The sequence below is a fragment of the Thalia democratica genome, chromosome 1 (assembly GCF_965202585.1).
Source record: "Thalia democratica chromosome 1, ktThaDemo2.hap1.1, whole genome shotgun sequence".
NCBI lineage: Eukaryota > Metazoa > Chordata > Thaliacea > Salpida > Salpidae > Thalia > Thalia democratica.
In genome coordinates this window covers 45,810,318-45,832,289 of record NC_139165.1, presented here as the reverse complement: position 1 = coordinate 45,832,289, position 21,972 = coordinate 45,810,318, and the positions used below count along the sequence as shown (strand labels likewise).

Below are 21,972 nucleotides of genomic sequence, written 5' to 3'. Positions count from 1 at the left end.
AATCTGACCTGTCGATGTAATTTGCTTACCTCTAGTTTAGGACATTTTAGATTAGAAAAAAAAGCGTACCATAAAACATATATTTACAACATATATATCATAATTTCCACAAAAAACATTTTCAAAGATACAATGTTTCTAGTTCTTACGCTCTTAATTTTTATTTAGTTCTACTTTTGTTTTGACTACTGTTAACGTAGACATTGCAATTAAAAGTATTGCTTATAACTAAATAAACTTCACAAAAAGCACAAACTTTAAAGTTTTAGTTTTATATAGTTATTGCTTCATATAAACGAGACAAAAATATCTAACATCTTAAACACAGCTTAAGTTTGTTTGTAAACAATTTAAGCATCCTCCAAAATTTATAACCGTTATAATTTTTACAGACAATTAATAGTTTAAAAGCAAACTAAAAATATCTGAAATGACTGAAGAACATCAAACAGATGAAGAAAAGAAAAAATTGAAAAAGAGAAACAAAAAATTTAGAAAGAAATTGAGAAAACTATCAGTAAGTAACATACTAAAAGTTTTAAAACTATCATTGTAACAGTTAGATTAAATTAAAGCTACTTTTTCTTAATTAATTAAAAGTTTTAAATCACATTAAAAAAAGATAAACAAATTTTTACAACGTAAAAAATTGTAAAAAAATAACTCTTTTTTTATTGACCGTTTACAAGACCTTTTTACAAAAATTTTATTATATTTTTGTTAAAAATACCTCGAAAGTGATCTTTGAAGTAGAGAATCTTTTAGTTGTAATAACTTTAAATGAATATAGGCTTTTCTAGTAAAAAAAACTATACTTTGATTAGTTTGCTCGAAAACCAATAAAAAGAATAAAGTAGAACATGATAAATTTTTAATTATTAACCTACTTAAAATAAATTTTCAAGTAGGAAAATTAATTAGAACATACTGGTAATAAAATAAGGTTACTAAAAATCTAAAAAAAAACTTGAAATATTAGTATTAAAAAACATTCAAGTATAATTATACATATAAATATATATAACAAAGTTAATATAACTCTTCTTACACTTCTTAAAAAGAAGTTATAACAAATCTTAAAAAACAAAGTTATAACTAACAATGGAAATCAAAAGGTATATCTAGTCTAGGTCTAAACTGTCTTTTTATTTATTTATTTTAGAAACTGCTGTTGTTCTTAGCTCTTATATGCATTATCGGAGGAATTGCTTTAGTAGTTATTCAGAGGAGAAATTCTGATTTCAGATTAGATGATTTTTTCAGTGATTCAGGGATATCTTCTCATTTAGGAGAAGCATTTTACACACATTACTACTGGCCAAACTACGGAGTAGGAATATGGTCGTCTGTTTTTGTGAGTAAAGTTAACTTTTTACTGGATTAAAACTAACTTTTATATTTGTTAGTATGTACACAAAAAAAAAAACAATAAGTTGACGTCTACTTAAAATACTTGTTTTGACAGATGCTTAAACTAAATTCAGTTTAAAAAGTTTTATCTAACAAAAAAAAACAATAGTTGTTAAAAATATATACTACCAAGTTAGCGGTAGATTTACTTATTAACACAAAAGTAATATATAAACAGTTTTATAAATACTGCACTATTAGCTTTTATCACTAATAAAAATTATTTTAAAAGACAAATTACTAATGTATGACCGACTGTATATAAAACCTACACTACATTGATCATGCTTATTAAGTTTTTTTTTTCTTATTAAAAGCACAAATTTTACAGTACTTATCTTCATATTTTCATTTATAAAAGTTAAGTTCAGTTATTGTAAAGATTACTTCTTTAAAACTCTTAAATTTTTTTTTACAAGTTTATTTAACTATTCAAATGTAAAATAGTTTTTAATGTTCAAGTTAAATTATTAAACAAAATAAAAAATACCTTTTTAGCACAAAATACTTATTAAAAAAAATTTGTTAAAATATTTCAGCGTATTACATTTTAATTTCTTTAAAGAAATTGTAACCTATAATTCAAGTATTCACACATTTGTTATTACTGTTGCTTATCTTCTTTTGAAAGTTAGTTTAAAGTTATGTATAATTTTTAGTTCTTATGTTATTTAACAAGATTCATAGTACATTTTTAAACACAAAATTCAGATAATTTTTATTTCGTATTTTTTTTTGTTTAAGTGATTGTTTTATTACTAAAGATTTAAATATTTAAATGATAAAAAAAACTATGTGTAATAGCTCGTAAGAAACTTTGTAAGCATGTGGTGTACGACTCGATAACCGAAAGGTTCCTTTGTACACCAGGTCCTTAGACCAAACTTTTTGAGCACTTTTTTTTATCGTTTAATAAACAACAACTATTTAACGTTTTACTTATTTCAACAGACTTTTATCAGTGGATTTATTTCCTTTTATGGACTCAGAGAAAATTTTCATAGATCTTTGGTGAGTTTTTAACATAAACAAATATTCCGCCATCTAACACATTTAACATAATAATTTTTTATAGCTTGAAAAACTTTTCTCAAAACTTTGAAATAAGCTATCAACTCACTGATGATATTCTAAATACAAAAAGATTAAAAAAATATATTAACATAGTACTTAGTTGAAAACTTTAAAGCAGTAACTAAAAAAACACAGACAAAGATTGTTATAAATAGTCATATTAATTTGTTTATTGAATTGAAGTTAGTTTTTAAATTATTAAAAACAAAAACTATATCGTTAAAAAATAAAACACTGTAATAAAGATTTGAATCTATTTTTTAACAGATAGTAGTTCACATAGCATCTTGTTTTGTTTCAATTCCGATGGAGTTTTCGTCTTTTGTAATAGCGGCCCGGATTGCTAGTTTGTATACATCAACATATGTTTGTTTCGTTTTTTTTTAAACTATATGTTAAATATATTTAATCAATAATGTTTATCAATATTATTTTATTGAATTTAGTTCAAGTTTGCTTTGAACTTGAAATTCTACTCTTATTGTATATAGAAAAAAAGTGAAGCTCATATCTTTTTTAAAATAACTGTCTTCCACTTGATTGCTTTGAACACAGAGTTTGTTGATTTATAAATGCATTTCTACAATAAAAGCGAACTCAAGCAGAGGTTGACTGTAGTTGGCATATTAATCTGCAAATTTAAAAATAATATAGTATGAAAACTTTTTTATTATTACCACTAACACTGTTAAAGCGCAAAGTTTAAATGCTAATACTGTCCTGGACATGATATTAAACTGCTCAGGTGTACGACTCGATAACTATAAGTTTTTTTTGTGCACCAGGTCCTTGGACCAAACTTTTTGAGCGTATTTTTTGTCGTTCAATAAACAAACAATACTAAATGCGACTGTAATTTAGAGTAAGTAACAAAGGATATGTGCAAACAGTAGAAAACACAACGGTAGCTTAAACTAATTTATTAAAAATATTCATTTTCTATCATCTTGCTTGATTACTTTGATTATAAGATGCAAAGTTTTATTTATTTTTTAAGTAAATTAACTTAGTTACTAACTTAAAAATACACAGCTAACAGCTTTGTATAAAAAAGTCTTTAAAATAGATTGTAAATATTAATTAAAATTTAATTTAAATAATTGAAAGGGTATACTTTCCTAAACTAATAAATAGTTAATATTTGATAAATGCTTAATATTAATCATAAATTAATTTAAATAATTTAAAAGATAAATTTTCCTAGACTACTTACTACAGTACAAAATAATCTCCTTTAGTAATACTTATTAAAAAATGATTTATATATATTTTTGAAAATTCTTAATCATACTAAAATGTTATTTAATGTATCGTATTTAGAAGATCTAACATAAAATTTCAGGAAAACTTGGCCTATTTAGTACTGAATGTTGTTGTTTCTGTTTTGTGCCTTATAAAAATGATTCTCCTAGTTATCAGCGTTGTGACAGGGTTCAAAGCAGTTCCTAACTGCTCTACTTTTGCATCGACAGTGAGTTAAATGTTGCTTTAAATCATTAAACAAAATATAAAAACTATTATCAATATTTAATGTTATAAGCTAAATGAAAATATAATAATACGCTAGACACTTTAATTTATAAAATTAACAACTTAGTTTAGCTTGTTACGAGTTTTAGTTTAAAGCTTGAATATATTTTATAAAGTTTTACAGGAAAACTCTTCATACTTTGAAGTTTGATTTATATGTTAAGTTCACTACTTATTTATGTTACAATTATTTACAGTTATTAGTATTAAACTGAATTGTTTTGAATTGTGAATAGTTCAAAGTTGTAAAAAATGAGAAATATTTTCTTGTGGCAAGCTGCATTCTAAAATAAGCTTTTATATTAATTTTAAAGTCTATCCGACTTAAAATGATTATTTTTAAAATATTTTAATGTTCAACTAAATTAAGTTTTTTATGTATGTTGATAAAAAAAAACTTTCATAAACAGCAGCTAAATTCAAGATACCAAAACGTTGAAACGCATCAGATCAGGATGCAGACAATGCAACCTGGAATGCACACAATGCAACCTGGAATGCATACAATGCAACCTGGCATGCATACAATGCAACCTGGAATGCATACAATGCAACCTGGTATGCACCAACCTCAGGTAATGATGACGAATCGAGGTCCGATGCTTGTTCAAAACATGCCATTAGCAACACCACAGACTGCTAGTTACTCAATGGGGGCCGTGCCTCCCCCTCAAGGTTTAGCTTATTTGTTTTTGTCGGAACAGGGTTGAGTTTAGCAGCCCTCAACACGCGCTTTTTGTTAGCTTGTAATGCTACATTCTATTAAGTTTTCAGTCAAAAAAAGTTACGCACTTTTTGTAGTGCAATTTTTAACTTATTAGATTCCAATTTAATTTATGAGTTCTATGGATTAGTATTCAAATCAAGTTCATATTTAAAACGTAACACAAATAAAAGTCTTGAAAAAATAGAACAGTTTTTGAAAGGTTTAAAAGTTGATTTATAGTCATGAGTTACAATTATCTTAAGCAGCTACTAAAAAACTATTTTGTTTTATTTTAAATTTGTGTTTTTTTAGTAATCAAGTCAAAAGCTTTGCGCATAGATGCGAATATTTTAAAACACTGTATATGTATAATATATGTATACTAATTTTAATAAATTATTACATAAAAAATTTTTAGATGAAATTTTTTAATTTCTTTTTCGTAATGCAAGTTAATTGAAACAAGATTGATACATTGTAATAAAAACATATTTGTCTTTATAATAGTTTTTAACAACGATTTTTCAATATCATATTGTTTAAAACTATAAATATAAGGTAACTAAAACATTAACAGTACCTCCACCAAGTTATTCAGAACCAACGAAAATGTGAACGAAACAACCATAGTAAGAAGTTAAGCGATTGCACAAGAAGATTGAGATTGTTTTATGTAATGTTTCGCTACTTTACTACCTTTCTATACCTTAACATTATGAAAACAATCTACATTTACCAACATAAATTTAAAGCGTGTATATACAAGTTACTGTATTATTGTACTAGTTGCAAAACGTTATTTGTAATGTTACAACCTAGTAAATTTAAACTAAAACAGTTTTTATTAAACTTTAACTATTTAATCTAAAGATGTTTAAACAAAAAAGACTTTTAAGACTTTTAGTAGAAAAAACTACTTTAAAAATATTACGATATTATATACCTTACTATTTAGAATTATTAAAATTGATAACTGTTTTAACATTTTATGTAAATTAAGTTTAAACTGATTATAAGATCTTTAAGTTTAGTTTAAACAATTCCTTTTTTTAGCCCAAATATTTATAAGCTTTATAAAGTACACAAACTTTGTCAAAAGACTAATAATAACTGAAAAAATGATTTAAGTTTTATTGTAATAGTATTCAAACAAAAAATAAGACTCAGTTGGTACGTAAAACTTTAATTTACGCTTTATAAATTAGAATAGCTTTAAAGTTTAGTGTTTTCATATTTTCATTGTTTTACTAAAAAATTAAGACTCGTCTTATTAATTTAGTTTTTCGCTTTTTTTTATCACACTATCCGACTTTTATACTTTTTCAAATGCTTAGAAAGTATTTAAACTTTATGTAAATATTAGTTTAAAATATAATAGTTTTTCGATTAGTTATCCTTTGACTTAAACTTTTATAACCTTAATGTAAAACAAATAGTTGGTTTGAAACATAGTTTTGTGTTTTGCTTTTTTTTTTTAAATTGTGATGCTTTATTTTATTATATAATATCTTGATGACTAAGAGATCTTTTTACACCAGGTCCTTGGACCAAACTTTATTTGAGCATTTTTATTTTAGTATTTATTAATTTTTTTTATATAAACTGTTTTTTTTTTGATTTAGGTAAAAAATGTAGTTTGTTTTAGTATAACAACTTTAGAAAATTTCTAAGCATAAAAATTACTCAACTACCTTTAATATGAAAATAGTATTTTCTTATTAAAAATGCAAACATAAATCAAGGTTGAACGAACAAAAATTTGTTGTTATTTCTGGATAACATATCGATCCTCGGTTGAAACACAAGTATTGATTTATTGTAAGCTGAATACTGTTCAGATTTTAAAAAACTTAATTGTATAAATTTCTAGCAAAACTTTAAACAGTTACAGTAAAATTATCAAAGTTATTTTGTAGTTTTCAACTCTAGTTTACAGCTACAGTTTTAGTGATCAAAACCAGAATAGTTTCAAACTAAATAAAAATTTATGTTGTCGTTTTTAGAGAGCAAATTAGGCAGTATTAAAATCATACAATAAAATATACAAGACACACAATTTCAATAAAACTAAATACATTTTGAGCAATTCTCATCAGTAGAGTACAAAGCTAACAAGTAGTAAGATTTTGCGAAATTATATAGTAACCAAGTAATCAAATAATCATAAAGTAATTAAGAGATTAATAAACGACAAAAGCAATTAGTAACAGGTAAAATCATTTAAGTTTACTTATGTTATAATTGATCTACAGTAAAACTAAACATAAATAAAATGAAAACAATTCTTATAAAGTATCTTCTTTAACATTTTTAGCTCATTATAATTTTGATTAAGTTTGGGTATGCAACTCGATGACCGAGAGGTTTTCTTGCGTATCCAGGTCATTGAACCAAAAAATTTTTGAGCAAGTTTTATTTTCGTTTTTGTTCAATAAACTATACAACTATTACGAAAATAAAGAACCAGTATAGTCAAAATCTTTTTGCTTACATAAGACAGGTTTCCTTAACAAAATACAAATGACTTCTAATTTAATTAAATCGAAAACGTTACTACAAGTTTTAATAATTTTAAATCTATTTAGATTATAACTGTTTGCAACATGCAGATGGCTTCTGATTTAATTAAATTAAAAACATTACTACAAGTTTTAATAATTCTAAATCTATTTAGATTATAACTACTTGCACAAGTTTCAAAAACTTTTGAAATTTGCAACTTATGGCGTTAAGTTTAGTTTTAATTCCTTAATTTATTCACAACAAGACGGGATAGCTATGGAATCCTTTTTGGGACCAACATTGACGAATATATTTATGTGTTACATTGAATTAAAAGTTGTTCCTGCTTTTAAAAACAATTTATTGTACCTAAGGCATGTCGATGATTGTTTTGTGTTAGTTAAAAGCGAGAAAATTATGGATAATTTTTAAAATATTTTGAATAATGCTTATGACTCTATAAGTTTCACAATAGAAAAAGAAAACAATAATGAACTTGCATTTTTGGGTGTACAAATTAAACGAAAAGAAATTAGAATTTTAACTTCGGTGTACAGAAAGAAAACTTTTACTGGATGTTTTTTGAATTTTCTATCAAACTGTAGTTTAAGAGAAAAGTAAATTTAATCAGAACTTTGTGTCATCGTGCACACAAATTTGTTCCCTAGAGTTGCCAATAAGTGAAATCAAACAGATCAAGTTACTATTTAAACAATAACGACCCACAAGAGTTAGTTACCAAAAAATTCATTTACATTTGAAAAATTTGGATAGAAAAAAGACAATAGGACCGGAAAAATGTGTAGTTACTTTAAAAGTTCCATTCATTAATAAAAGCTCAGAAATATTAGAAAAAAAAACTAAACAATTAATAAGAAATACTTATTATGCAGCAAACCCTTGTATGTCTTCACCTCAAAGCCACTATTAATACCAGGTGGTAAGGATCCAATATCAAAATTAAATAAAAGTATGTTAATTTACCAATACAGCTGCTGTTGTAAAGCAAGCTATATTGGATTAACAACAAGACATCTAAGGAAAAGAACAAAAGAGCATGTACCAAAGAGTGTAGAGAATTTTTGCTTTTCAGATAAAAAAGATGATATATTGGTCAAGGTTTTAAACGCATCAAAACGTTCATCTATTGCAGAACATTTGGTTAAGAATTCAACTTGTGCAAACAGTTATAATCTAAAGAGATTTAAAAATATTAAAACTTGTAGTAATGTTTTCGATTTAATTAAATTAGAAGACATTTGTATTTTGTTAAAGAAACCTGTTTTATGCAAGCAAAAAGATTTTGATTATACTGTTTCTTTATTTTCGTAATACTTTATAAGGATTGTTTTCATTTTATTTTTGTTTAGTTATACTGTCGATCAATTATAACGTAAGTAAACTTAAATGATTTTACCTGTTACCAATTGCTTTTGTCGTTTATTAATCTCTTGATTACTTTATGGTTATTTGATTACTTGGTTACTATGTAAGTTTGTAAAATCTTATTACTTTTTAGCTTTGTACTCTACTGATGAGAATTGCTCGAAATATGTTTAGTTTTATTAAAATTGTGTGTCTTGTATATCCTATTGTATAATTACTGGTCACTTATGTTCCAGTATTAAAATTCACGTGAAGTTATGACTTCAAAAGAAAATACAATAAAAAGCCTGTATAATAACACATGATGACCTATAGCATTTATGATAGTTATTTTAATATCCTAAAATTATCAACTGCATTATGTTTTTTGTTGTTTTCAATTTGTATGACACTTTTTTCTTTCGCTAGAATTTTAAAAGTTTATATTTTATAATATTCCGTTTGATATATTAATAGAATTTGAAACTAAAGAAAACATAAATAGTTAAGAAAAAAATTGAAATTAGAAACAGTTTTAGTAAACTGTTATATATATATATTCGTTGACTATCACTTAATAGAATTAAATTAGAAAAAATTAAAACATTTAAAAGTAGATTCATAAACAAATAATAGTTAGCACATTTTTTAAATATTACTACTTAGTTACAGTTTTATACTAACTTTTTAGATTAAATCTATTCAGATCTGCTTCGAAAATGTAAATTTTTCTAATAACATAGACAATTTTTAACTTTTTTTTTGAAAATATGAAAAAATCTACGAAAGTTAATTCAAGTTTACGTTAGGTGCTAATTTTAAATAGTGGTTTTATGGATTTTCTATCAGTAGTTAGCATTTACATCATTAATTAGCTCAATATATGGTTCAAATATGTAAAAGCTGAATTTAGTATTGTTTAAAACAAAATAGTAATTAAAAGTTTCTGTTAAACAAGGATGTGTATTAAAAAATTGATATTTATTTGTGTTTAAGTTTTAATGTATTTTCTTTTGTTAAGTTTTGAAATTAAATAAAAATTAAGAATTCAGAAAAAAACCGTAAGTTTGTGACTGCTAATGTTTCAATAACATTAAAAACTTTATATTGCAGACTTAGTATGTACTAAAAAAATACAACCTAGATTTTGTTTAACACTATCTTAGAAATAAAGTATAATAATTTGTGGAGTATTAAATTTGAAAAAGGTAATGCTAAGGTCAAACAATATTTTAAAGTCTAAGCAAAAGCAGAACTCTAAAAAGTCTTCATGTTAGCTTTTAAGAATAAATTTTATATGAATTCACAAATAGCTCTAGTAAATATTACCGAACTATTAAAATTTTCTACTCAGTTCTTAACAGAAGTTAACTGATACAACTTTTAAAAACCATTCAAAATAGAAAACTTTCATATAACTGTAAGTTATACAGTAACTTTAATTTACATTAGGTAGTAACGCAGATTGTTTTTGATGCCATCGAGTAAAAATTTTCAAAGTATTTTATTTTCTTATACTAATATAGAATTTAGCTTCTTTGGCCTATTACTTGCAAAATTTGACGAAACATAATCTTTTAGCTTTTTTCTACACGTAAACATGAATACTAGTATAATAAAACTTTCAAGTATGTTTTGAAGACATTGAAGTAAGTTAATTTCAAAATCGTCCATAAAGTCAGGAGGAATCATTAAACAGAATGTTATTGTCAAACAACATAAAAACTTTGATAGCTCTATTTTCTACTCGTTTTTATTTACACATCCTCTAGTTCGAACTTTCTCTAGCAAATTAAAAATCAAATCTTACCTAACTGAATCTTTAAAAATGAATTTAAACTATGATAATTGTCAAGACTTGTGAGTAAAATATTGTTTATTATCTGTTGCCAAACAAGGAAATAAAAACTTCCTCCATTTGTTCTAAAAGTCAAACTATTAACAATGTTTAGGATATTGTCACCATAGCTGAGCTATTTTCACCATCATAAAATTAGTACAGACCGCACCAATCAGAAATGTAAGTTTTTGCGACAGACTATAACCCGGTTTTTATTTACCTGGTTTCTTTCATTCAAAAACTATTTTGTCAAACTGCCATTGAAATCTTGTATTATCTTGTTTGAATAGTCTTCAGTACGCAGAACTAGTTCGGAATACTGTTTTAAAAAGTACAGAAATCTCCGTTTGTAACCTCTTTGTAACACAGTTGAAAAATGTAAGATGCTGTCAAACACTCATAACTTGAAAACTAAGACATTGTCAGTTTCTATATAAGATAATAATTTAAAAAAATAATAAAAAATTAAATAAATAAATAAAGTAATGTTACTTATTTTACTGCAAAAACAAATTTAGTTCAGTAAAAAGTTTTAAAATTACAAAAAAAGAGATTCTTTTTGAAACTATTTTTTTTTATATAAAAAAGCAGTACATAGGTAAAAAAATAAGAAAGGTAGTCAAAAAAAAAAGAATATTTTTATTTAATGTTTACTGAATAGGAAATTTTTGTTTTTTTTTATAAATTAAACTAGAAAAAAATTGTAAAGCTATTTAAAGCATTTAAATAAAGTAATTAAAGTTATTAGGTTTAAAAATAAACAACCATGTTTAGAAAGCTCATTCTTGCTATATTTTGTTGATTTTGAAGATAAGTAGTATAAAATTATCTATATAAAACATTAACAAACATAAAAAATAAGAAACTACTAGAATACTAATCTATGATTTAAAATTATATCTAAAAATATAAGTACATTATATTTTATTTTAAAAATCTTAACTCGATAATGATTAATAAAGAACATATAAAAGGCTAAAAAACTTATGTTAGAAATTTTTAGCTGCTAAAAAATTTTTGTATTAGTCATCAAAAATAAAGTAACGTTGAAAGTGTTATTGATACAAAAAAAGCTAATCTTAAAGCTTCGATAGTTTAATGTTTTAAAAAGAATGTTTACAAAACAGTTTAAAGATAATACAAAACAACTACAACTATAAAGACATTGTTGAGCCGTTGAAATGTTATGTAAACTTTAATTAAAACACTATTTTTCATATGAAAAAATCACTTGCTTTATTATTTTCAAGATTGTGAATAAAATTTAACTTCAGTGTAGCAAGTTAGTAGACAAAAGTCCTTTAGTAGTTTAAGTATAAAACATAAGCTTAAACTTTATTTTTAGCCTTATAAATAACTAGTGTAAAACCTTTAAAAAGTACTTTAGTATTTAAAAAATTTTTAGTTTGAAAGTAACTTATTTAAAACTTTTAAATTTTAAAGTTCTTCATAAGCAAAAAAAACTACTGTATATGTAAACATAAAGTAGTAAAGAGAGACTTAAACTTTTGTTCTAACCTACAATGTTTATTAATGAGCTACAGTTACAAGTTGAACATAAATATTTTTTTATTATTGAAAGCAACTTGCATTGAACAAAAAAAATAAACTTTTAGAAAAACTTATAGTTGTAAAAAACGTTGTTTTATACATAGATCTAAGTTCAACTTAGAATAAACTTAAGTTTTTAAGCTAAATTGATTTAATAAAGGTTATTTGTAACTGTATTTTCCCAAAAAAATAGATTTTATTTTCAAAAGCGTATTTTAATTAGCAAAGTTAGTATAAGTTCATACTGAGAAAAAAAAAATTTGAGATACATAAAAAACACATGACTTTAAGGTTTTAGCAGATGTTTAAGTTATTAGGCTATGAGTGATCTTAAATTAGTAAAATGAGAATTATGTTTTTCAAAATAAAAGTACTAAACAGTTTTTATAAGTTTATTATTTAGACATGTAGCTATTACACTAAAATTTGTAGCTTAGAAATCATAGATAAATTATTTTTTACAAAAAAAAACTTGTAACTTTAAACTTTAAAACATTTAAACCTAGGCTAGAATAGTAAAATTCTTTACTATGTTTTCTAAAGAAAGTCTACATAAAAGACTTAGATAATGTGTTAGTACCTTTAGTAAAAAGTAATAGAGAAAATAAATGTTTTAATTATTGTTTGTTAGTTAATTTTCATCAACATTTTACTTATACCAAAAACATATCATTTCACATGCTTGTTAATTGTAAGTTAATGCTTGTAAATAATAATGTTCATTTATGGCTAACTTTCTTTTTAGTTTAAAATATTTTGACTGCAATCATTCTATTAATAATATTCAAGACGAAATGGTTTAGAATGTTATTGAATACTCAAAGTTTAAATTTGTTTTGCTTTAATTTTTTCTCTAAAAAACTGTAATAATTTTTACATTAAATAATTTTATTTTAAAAATATCAATTATATGTACTTAAAACTTTTTTTTTTGTAGTTATTGCTACTAGTGTTTAAATTGAAATTTTAATTTTTCAACTAATCAACGCTCACAAAAACAATAAAATTTTAAGCTAATAATTTTTATAGAATCGTTAACCTTAAGATTCATAAATTTTTAGTTATTATGATAATTAAGTTTTTCTTAAGTTGGGTTATAAAGTTTTCCAAATAATATTTGTCATGTTTAGGAGTTGATCAATAATAATTAAAAAAATTGTTATGACGGAAGACCGAGTTAAAAATGAAGAAAAGAAACAAACTAAGTCGAAAGTTAAAGAGCTTAGAATGAAGTTGAGAATGCTATCAGTTTGTTACAATTTTGAAACTTTTAAATTTTTATTGTATAATAATATAACATAAAAGTAAAAAAGAAAAACTATTGTTATACAAATATTTTACATTTAAAGACACTAATTTATCATTAAAATATACTTTTCAAAGTTTAGACATTTTTGTCTTTTTAAGTATGCTTCGTATATTCTATTAAAAAAAGCGTAGTACAATAAAATACTAAAAAAAAAGTTGTTTTAAAAGTTACTATACACTGTCAAGTTGAAAAAAACGAAAAATAGACAACTTAAAATAAAAACTATTTATTTACTCTTGAAATATCATATAAAGATACTAAAGGTAAGCGAAATGTAATAATTAATGGTTTTATATTGAAAAAAAAAACGATTGATAAACAATTTTCAGTCTAGCAAATTTTAACTTCTTTATATTTTAGAAGTTATTTGCTTAATTTTAAAATCTGTTAAAAAAGTACAATAATACAAAAACATTTTTGTGTACAACAAAGTTGTTCTGAAATTACCTACTTTGATACTTTTTGCAGAATTGGCAGTTATTCTTAGCTGTTGTATGCTTCAGTACGGGAGTTGTTTTAGTGGTTATCAATAAAAATAATTCGGAACCTAGAATAGATGAACATTATGACGATTTTAGTAAAGAACAAAGCTTGAAATGGCCGAATTATGGAGTCGGAATTTGGTCGTCTGTCTTTGTAAGTTTATCAAAATAGTATGAAGTTTTTAAGTTTGCATGATGTACTGTTACTATTGTTTATTGAACGATAAAAAAAAAAAACGCTCAAAAAGTTTGGTCTAAGGACTTGGTGTACAAAGGAACCTTTCGGTAATCGAGTCGTACACCACATGCTTATAAAGTTGCTACGAGCTATTACTCATAGTTTTTTTATCATTTAAATATTTAAATCTTTAGTAATGAACAATCAATTAAACGAAAAGAAAAATGAAAGAAGTAAAACTAAACGAAAATTAACTGAATTTTGTGTTTAATAATTTATAAACATTAATTATTTATGTTTTTGTTTAGTAACATATAAACTAAAAAATATATATAAAACTTTAAATTAACTTTTAAAAGGAGATAAACAACACTAATAACAAAGTGTGAATACTTGAATCATAGGTTACAACCTCTTTAAAGAAAGTAAAATGTAATACGCTGAAATATTTTTACGATTTTTTTTAATAAGTATTTTGTGTTGAAGTTAAATATTAAATTAATAGAAATATGTTATTGTACTCCAGGTTTTAGGTTTAAATACTTTATGCGTTTTTTTTGTCGTTCAAAAAGTAATAATAATAATAACAATATGACAATTCTAGTAAAACATAAAACTCTAGCGAGTTTCAGCTACTTTTTACTGTTTACAACTTCCATACTAGATTTAATATTCAATGTTTTAGTTATGAGTGTTTTCTACTAAAATTCATTTTGGAAAATCTTTAGATAATTAAACTACGGCATTATTTAGAAAAAAAAACTGTTAAACTTTTTTTTTAGTAACAACTCAAAAATATAAGATTAAAATAGTTTTTAAAAATTTCTAAAAACTACGACTAATCAAAAATAACATTACAATTTTGAGAACGAATAGTTTATAAAACAATAAATTATTGCAATATCTACTCACTTTAAGAAAAGAAAGTTTTTTTCTGGTCCGAACTTATATTTTATTTTGTTAATGATTTCTTTTATATATAATTTATACTATTTATTTTTTCTGATTTTCTAACAACAAATACTTTGTAAAAATATATCGACAAGGGGAAAACATTTGTTTTTATATATGAAAAAATAAATTTTTTAAATTTATTCAAGCATAAAAAAAGTTTGCTTGATTAGTATTAGCTATACAGTTTATTTTTAAATTTTTAGAAATATTTATGACAAGCAAATGAAAAACAATTTGTAGTAAAGCACTATAGATACAACATAAAACATGTTTAAAATTTATACTTTTTTAAAAATTTGACGAAATGTAGAAATAATTTTTACGCATCACAATTATTTTGATTTAGTTTTTTATAAATTTTTTATAAACGTTTGTTTAAATGTTTAAATTATCAACATTTTATGGTTTTGTTATTTTTGTATTTTTTTCTAAAATAACTAACATTTATGTTATACATAGTTTAAATTTTTCAGCTTTTGTTTATTCAAAGCAGTTATTAATACCTATTGTGTTTTAATTTCATGTTACGTCGTCTTTTTATTTGTGTGTAACTTTTAATAGTTCAATTGAGTTTAGGTACTATTATTAGGTAACTATTTTTCCGTGTTTACATTTTATATCATTAAATTATTGTTCTCTTGTTTAAAAAAAATATAGTTATAAATTAGAGTGGATCGTCAATACAGTTAGTTTTTTTTTTAAAGTTTTTCGTTAATATACATAAAATTACAAAAGTTTTTCAATAATTTCCATTTCTCTACATGATATTTAATAAAAGCGTGTTGCGATTTTTTTCAGTAGTAAGTTTTAAAAGCTAATCATATGAAATTTTTGGCATTATTATCAATAAAATAAAGATATCAAAGTAATATAGTAACCACTTTGTTCGATAAAATAATTAAAAAGAAAACAATTAATAGTTTATACGCTAAAATAGGGGTGGGCGAAGTTTTTAGTCGACGGGCCAAGTTTTGAAAAGTTTAGTCTTAGGCGACTTTAATTTAATCTAATTTGTAAAAGTCTCTTATTTATCCGATGCATTTTGACAAATTCTAGTTCAACAAGTATTTTTTATAATCATATCCGTTACAAATCTCCCGTAATTTGTAAATAAGACCCCTTTTTGCTCTTCATTTGAAATTTAAGAATACCTTAGTGAGTTTACAAATTTTGTTTAGTATGCCGGGTTCCACTTAAAATTTCAAACATTAGCGGGCCAGTCATTTTAACTGCGCGGGTCATACGTTGCCCACCCCTATGCTAAACCAATATTATTGATGTTATTCAAACAGAACACTTATTTCAACAGACTTTTATCAGTGCAACTGTTTTACTTAGTGGGCTCAGAGGGAATTTTCGGAAATCTTTGGTAAGTTTAAGTAATTTGATTGTTTGTTTCAACAAACTAGAATAATTAGGATTATACTTTTTACTTTTAAAAAAAGGTTCTAAATATAAAAAAGTTAAATACAAGAAAATGTTCGAGTTGTAATGTTTTAAGATTTAAAATTTATTTAAATTCTGTCTAGAATAAAAAAAAAATTAAAGTTAAACCTTATTTTGTTTCTTTAAAACTATTTTACTTATTATGTTTTTATTCTTGGAAACGATAGAAATTGTATAAAACAATTTTCTACCAGATAGTAGTTCACATAACATCTTGTTTTATGTCAATTCCGATGGAGTTTTCATCTTTTGTAATAGCAGCCTGGATTACCGATTTTTATCCAGAAAAAATCGTTTGTTTTCTAATCATTCTTAAATATTAATTTTTAAGGTAAATAAGTTTTATTTAAGCCAAGGTCAAAACTATAAAATATAAAACTAAAATCACATGGGTTGTAAAAAAATTAAAATTTTTCTTTTTATGCCAGCTCACGTGAGATAGCAATTGATAATCAAAGTTTGAAAAATACTTTAAAATATACCAAGCTATTTTGTATCAGTACATCATATAATAGATTTAAATTTAGCTTAAATAACTGTTAAACTTATTCATAATTTATAAAAAAAATGTTAAAAATTGTATTTTTGTTTACACTAAACTATTTTCTTGAAGTAGCTTTTTTTTCATTAATATTTTTTATTTGATACAGTTTGCAAAATTATAACTCTAAAATCACAAAAGTTTTTTTATTCACATAATTTATTAATAAAATACAAAATTCATGTTTTTTAACACATAGATGCTATAAAAGTTTTTATAATTTTTTTTGAACTATATTTTAATTCGTTTATTTTTCTAGTAGTTTTGAACAAATTTAAACTACAAAAGAGAAGTGCAAAAGTTCACAAATAAAAAAACAGAAAAAAGTTATCAAATACTATTTGTAATGTAAAAGTTAATAATTAATTATTATTATTTATTTATAATTTTTTATTTATAATTTTTTATAATTATTTTTTTATATAATTATTTATAGTTATTTATTTATAATTTATTTATAAATATTTATTAATAAAATACAAAATTCATGTTTTTTAACACATAGATGCTATAAAAGTTTTTATAATTTTTTTTGAATTATATTTTAATTCGTTTATTTTTCTAGTAGTTTTGAACAAATTTAAACTACAAAAGAAAAGTGCAAAAGTTCACAAATAAAAATACAGAAAAAAGTTATCAAATACTATTTGTAATGTAAAAGTTAATAATTATCATATTAAATAGATATTTCAATCATATTATTAAGTAGATTTATGTTAATAGATTTTGTAACAATAAACTAACTACATGGTACTTGAAAAATTATCTTTAATTTTCTCAAACATTAAAAAAAAAATCTAAATACTTAATATCGTTTAAAAAATAAATCATGAAAATTAAGGACCATCTGGGTTATCTTGTTTTGAATGTAGTGGTTTCAATTTTATGCCTAATGAAAATGACTATCTTAGTTCTCAGCGTTTTCATAGGATTTAAAACAGTTCCGGACTGTTTAAGCTACGGATTAACGGTGAGTTAACAAACAGATGTTAAAATAAACAAAAAGTTTTCAATGATAGTTTTGTTCTACTGATAAATTCTAAATTTAATTCAGAAAAACTAGTGCTTTTTATAAATACTTATATGTACATTTAGAGTATTTACTGCTTTCTTAAACTAAATAATGCTAAATTTCATTACTAACTTTTTGTTGGTTTTAAATTTTAAACAGCAGTATATAAGTACTAAACTAAGAAAAAATCAAACTTAATTGTTTAAAAAGTCAAAAAATAAAACTTTATAGTAGCAGTTTTAAATAAATGAAATATAAATTTTTAGCTGCATTGCAAGTTTAGATAATATTTCTGAATAAATTTGACATACTTAAAAAACTCTATATTTTATTATCTCATTAAATTTTCTCGTCAACAGCAATTAAATACAAGATACAAAAGCTTTGAAGCGCAAATGCGACCACTAGCGGTCAGAATGCGGACAATATTACCAGATAATCCAAGTAGGCCTTCGAAGTCAACAACAACTAATCTACCTTGTCGGGAAATTTCAATCAATCGGCTACGACGCGAAATATCATCCAGCAGACAATCGCGGGTAGAAAGAACAAATCAGCCCAGGCGTTTTAAAAGTGCCAATCACCCACAGCAGGTAAAAAGGACCTATCGACCACAACATGTAAAGAGGACAAACCGACCGCGGCATGCAAGAAGGATTTATCCACCAACACAGGTTAAAATGACCTATCGACAACCACAGGTAAGACGGAACAACCGACCGCGGCAGGCAAGTAGGAACAACCAGCCCGTGCGCTTCACGACGATAAACAGACCTCCGCAAGTGACGATGACCAATCAGGGTCCGATGCAGCAGGTAACTTTTACAATTCCACCTGCTACCAGCTACCCGATAGGAACTATACCGCCTCCTCCTGAAGGTTTGGTTACACTTTTGTTTGTAAGAAAATGTTTATGTATTTTGTTTCAGGAGTTTGAAACTATTAGTTATTGTTTTTGCTTAAGTAGTTTAAATAAAGACTCGTACAATTGGAACTGTTAGTTTACACTTTTTTAGAAGAAACATTTTAGTAGCTCCTTAATGATTACATCCGCTCAAGCAGTGAGTTTTCGAAAATGTGTTTCTTATTTTTTTACGCTTATTAAAGTTTTTATACCAAACAGCGCAAATCCTTTTTTTGTAGACAGAGGTATTTGACTTTGGATTCTTGTAAGTTTTCTGTGTTTCGACCGTACTTGCATAATAATTTGTTATTAAGTACGAAATGCTTTGAAGCTTTTTAGGAACTCTGTTCTCACTTTCTGAATTATTCAAGTTTAAGTTTAAACATACTTCATGACAAGTTGGTTAAAAACTCAGTGCTGTTTATTGTATGTATATGAATAAAGTGCGGAAAATCAAATAAAAAAAATTTAAAGCTTTATTAACTTGATCCACTATCATCACTAAAGCTTTTTTTTTGTTTTTTTATTTAAGGAATCAAAAGATAAATCCGTCCTAATAAAAACTACTTTTCTATAAGTTAATGAAAAAAAGTAGTAGTTGTTTAATGAGTCTTAGTTTAATAAACTCAAATATTAATCCGTAGTTACAAGAAAAGATCAAATCTTCTTGATGCACGTTTATCTTAACTTTCTATTGTAACTAGAAGAAAAGATGTTATGAAAAAAGCATGGGCACATCTGCCTTGCATATGTATCTTTGTGCCTAGTTGCACGCTTCAGGAAAAACTGATACATAAGTAGTATTAAAAAAAAAGTTTTGGAAAAAAAGTTTCACCTTTTGACTACAAACTTTAATTTAAAGAATTAAACAGAAATTTATAATTCAAAGTGTTTTAAACAATTGTAGATAAATTCGTGGTTGAATATAGTTTTATACTTAAAAATATATGTTTTATTTTATAATAAACTAAAAAAAATTGTTTGAAAAGTGTGCCTTTTAACACTAAATAGTTTAAATAATTAAAATTTAATAATCATGTTATTAACAGAACCGCCAAGTTACTCGACTCATCAACCAACGTATGTATGATGACTGGCTCAAACGAAAGTAAAGCAAAATAAGTGAGACTTTGCATCAAAAGAATGATGAAAACTATCCGAAGAATTTTTTTACTACAACTTTTCCATGAATAACAATTTTAACAGAAACATTACTTTTTTATCTCTCAAAGTTTTAGGCTTTGTATGTTTACTGATAACTTTTATTGCAATTAAAGTTTTCCAGAAATTCTAACATCTTGATTTTATTACTAAATTTACTTGCTTTATGTTCTCAATTACTGATTTAACACTGCTCTTTTTCTTAGTTTTTAATTCAATGTTTCTTATAAAGATTTTATAAAGCTGTCTTAAACTTTTTGGTAAAGACTAAGTTTTTTTTTATTTTTGAACAAAGTATGATATTTTAAAAATTATTGAGTAATTTTTTTATGACTTGTAAAGAAAATGTAACCAACTAATATAATTAAACTTAGGCTATTCGTTTATGTTATAGTTTTTAAAAAATAGAAGGAATTGTAAACTAGACAATCTTTAAATAGTTAAAAAACGGTTAATTTATCATCCAATAAAATAATATAATTTCTCATCTTGGTGAATTAATTAAGTTAATTAATCAATACAACAGTAAAACATAAAGTTACCCTACAAAAACGATAAATATCTATAAAAACAAAATCTAATATTTACATAATTTATAGATAAAATTAAACCTTTTTTTTTATGTTTTATTATAAACTATTAACTAAGCAGCAACTCAGACTGTCTTTCAGTTAATTTTTTAAAAGTTTTCGCTTTCAAATGACATACAGTCGGAGGTACGGTCCATGTTCGGTTTAATTTCCATCTCACCCAGGTATCGTGGCTTCACCAAACTTGATCCTGCAACGTACTCGTCGCGAAAACTCCATTTGCTCAAAACCGTTTTCCTGTCTTCCAATTTCATCGCACTTGTAGTCATCCTATCATAGAAAAAACAAAAATAAAAACAGAAAAAAGTTTTAAATTTCTATCAATTTACAATCCAACTGAGGGAAACTATTTTTATTTCACAGCAACAAAAAACAATTCTCGAACAAACCAAACAGTCTGTCATTTTTTTTAAGTGTTAAGGTATTAGAACCCGTTTGGTTAGGGGTGTGAAACGTCACTAGTTGGCTGTGCGGTTATGACAGTCTTTTGTACACAACTAGCCAGATTTATTAGACTTAAATCTCGCGGGCAGCCAGCCTGCAGATTGTATGTTGCTAACACCTAGGTCATACTAGTACATTTCGCTACAAGTTGTACCTTCTAAATATTAACCGTAACAAAATTAGGGTCTTAAAAAGTAACGGACTCTAGCTTTCATGGTCTTCTGTGGTGCTTTCATGGTGCTAACAAATTTGCAACTTTTTACATTTAAGTAGTTAAACAACTAAATAAATTTACTGTAACATGATAAATTTATATAACACTATGTTTTTTGTTTAGACTTATCTTAAAATGAAATAAAACTTAGTATACTAGAAAGTAGACGTCTGTTCTGTTCTCGACAAGACGTTAAAAGGTATTCAAGTGGTGTGCGACTCGATAACCGAAAAGTTCTTCGTGCACCAGGTCCTAGGACCAAATATTTGAAGCGTTTTTGTCGTTCAATAAACTAAGTATGAAAACTATTAAAGTTAAACTTGTATAAGTTAAAAGTTTTAAATAGTAACTTTAAGATAAAATTTAGTTATGTATTAAGTATATATTTTTAGCATTCGTTATTCTCAAAAAATAGAAATATATTGATTCAAAAATTGACAACTAAGCTTAAAAACTATTGAAACGTCTATAATATGTCTCATCTTAAAGTACACTGTAAACTCCTAAAAAGTGTTATGAATACTGAAAAAATAGATTAAACTGTGAACTTAAAGGTTAGAAACTGTAAATAGTCTATATAAATTTAATATTGAAAGACCTTTAAATATTTTAGAATAAAAAATTATTTCAATGAATATTTATGTTTACTTTATATAACTTTGTTTCGCATTTGTAAAAATTGAGCAAGTCTTTGGAATTAAAAAAACTATTATAAACAAACATAAAGTAAGTTAGAATTAAACAAATTTACACTCATCT

The 21,972-nt window shown here is 24.6% G+C and overlaps 1 protein-coding gene across 2 annotated transcripts; it reads left to right on the top strand.

Annotated features, from left to right (window-relative positions):
• Positions 1-390: 390 nt before the first annotated feature.
• LOC145844801 (uncharacterized) lies at positions 391-5,768 on the top strand. Of its 2 annotated transcripts, none has more exons than XM_082952233.1 (7): positions 391-517; positions 1,163-1,354; positions 2,362-2,421; positions 2,752-2,850; positions 3,827-3,955; positions 4,428-4,689; positions 5,298-5,768. In XM_082952233.1, exons 1-7 carry the CDS (start codon positions 431-433, stop codon positions 5,333-5,335), a joined length of 867 nt encoding a protein of 288 aa, XP_082808359.1. In that variant the 5' UTR covers positions 391-430; the 3' UTR covers positions 5,336-5,768. The 2 variants fall into 2 exon arrangements, with proteins under 2 accessions (XP_082808359.1, XP_082808352.1); XM_082952226.1 differs by having other exon boundaries at positions 4,425-4,689.
• The last annotated feature ends 16,204 nt before the right edge of the window (positions 5,769-21,972 follow it).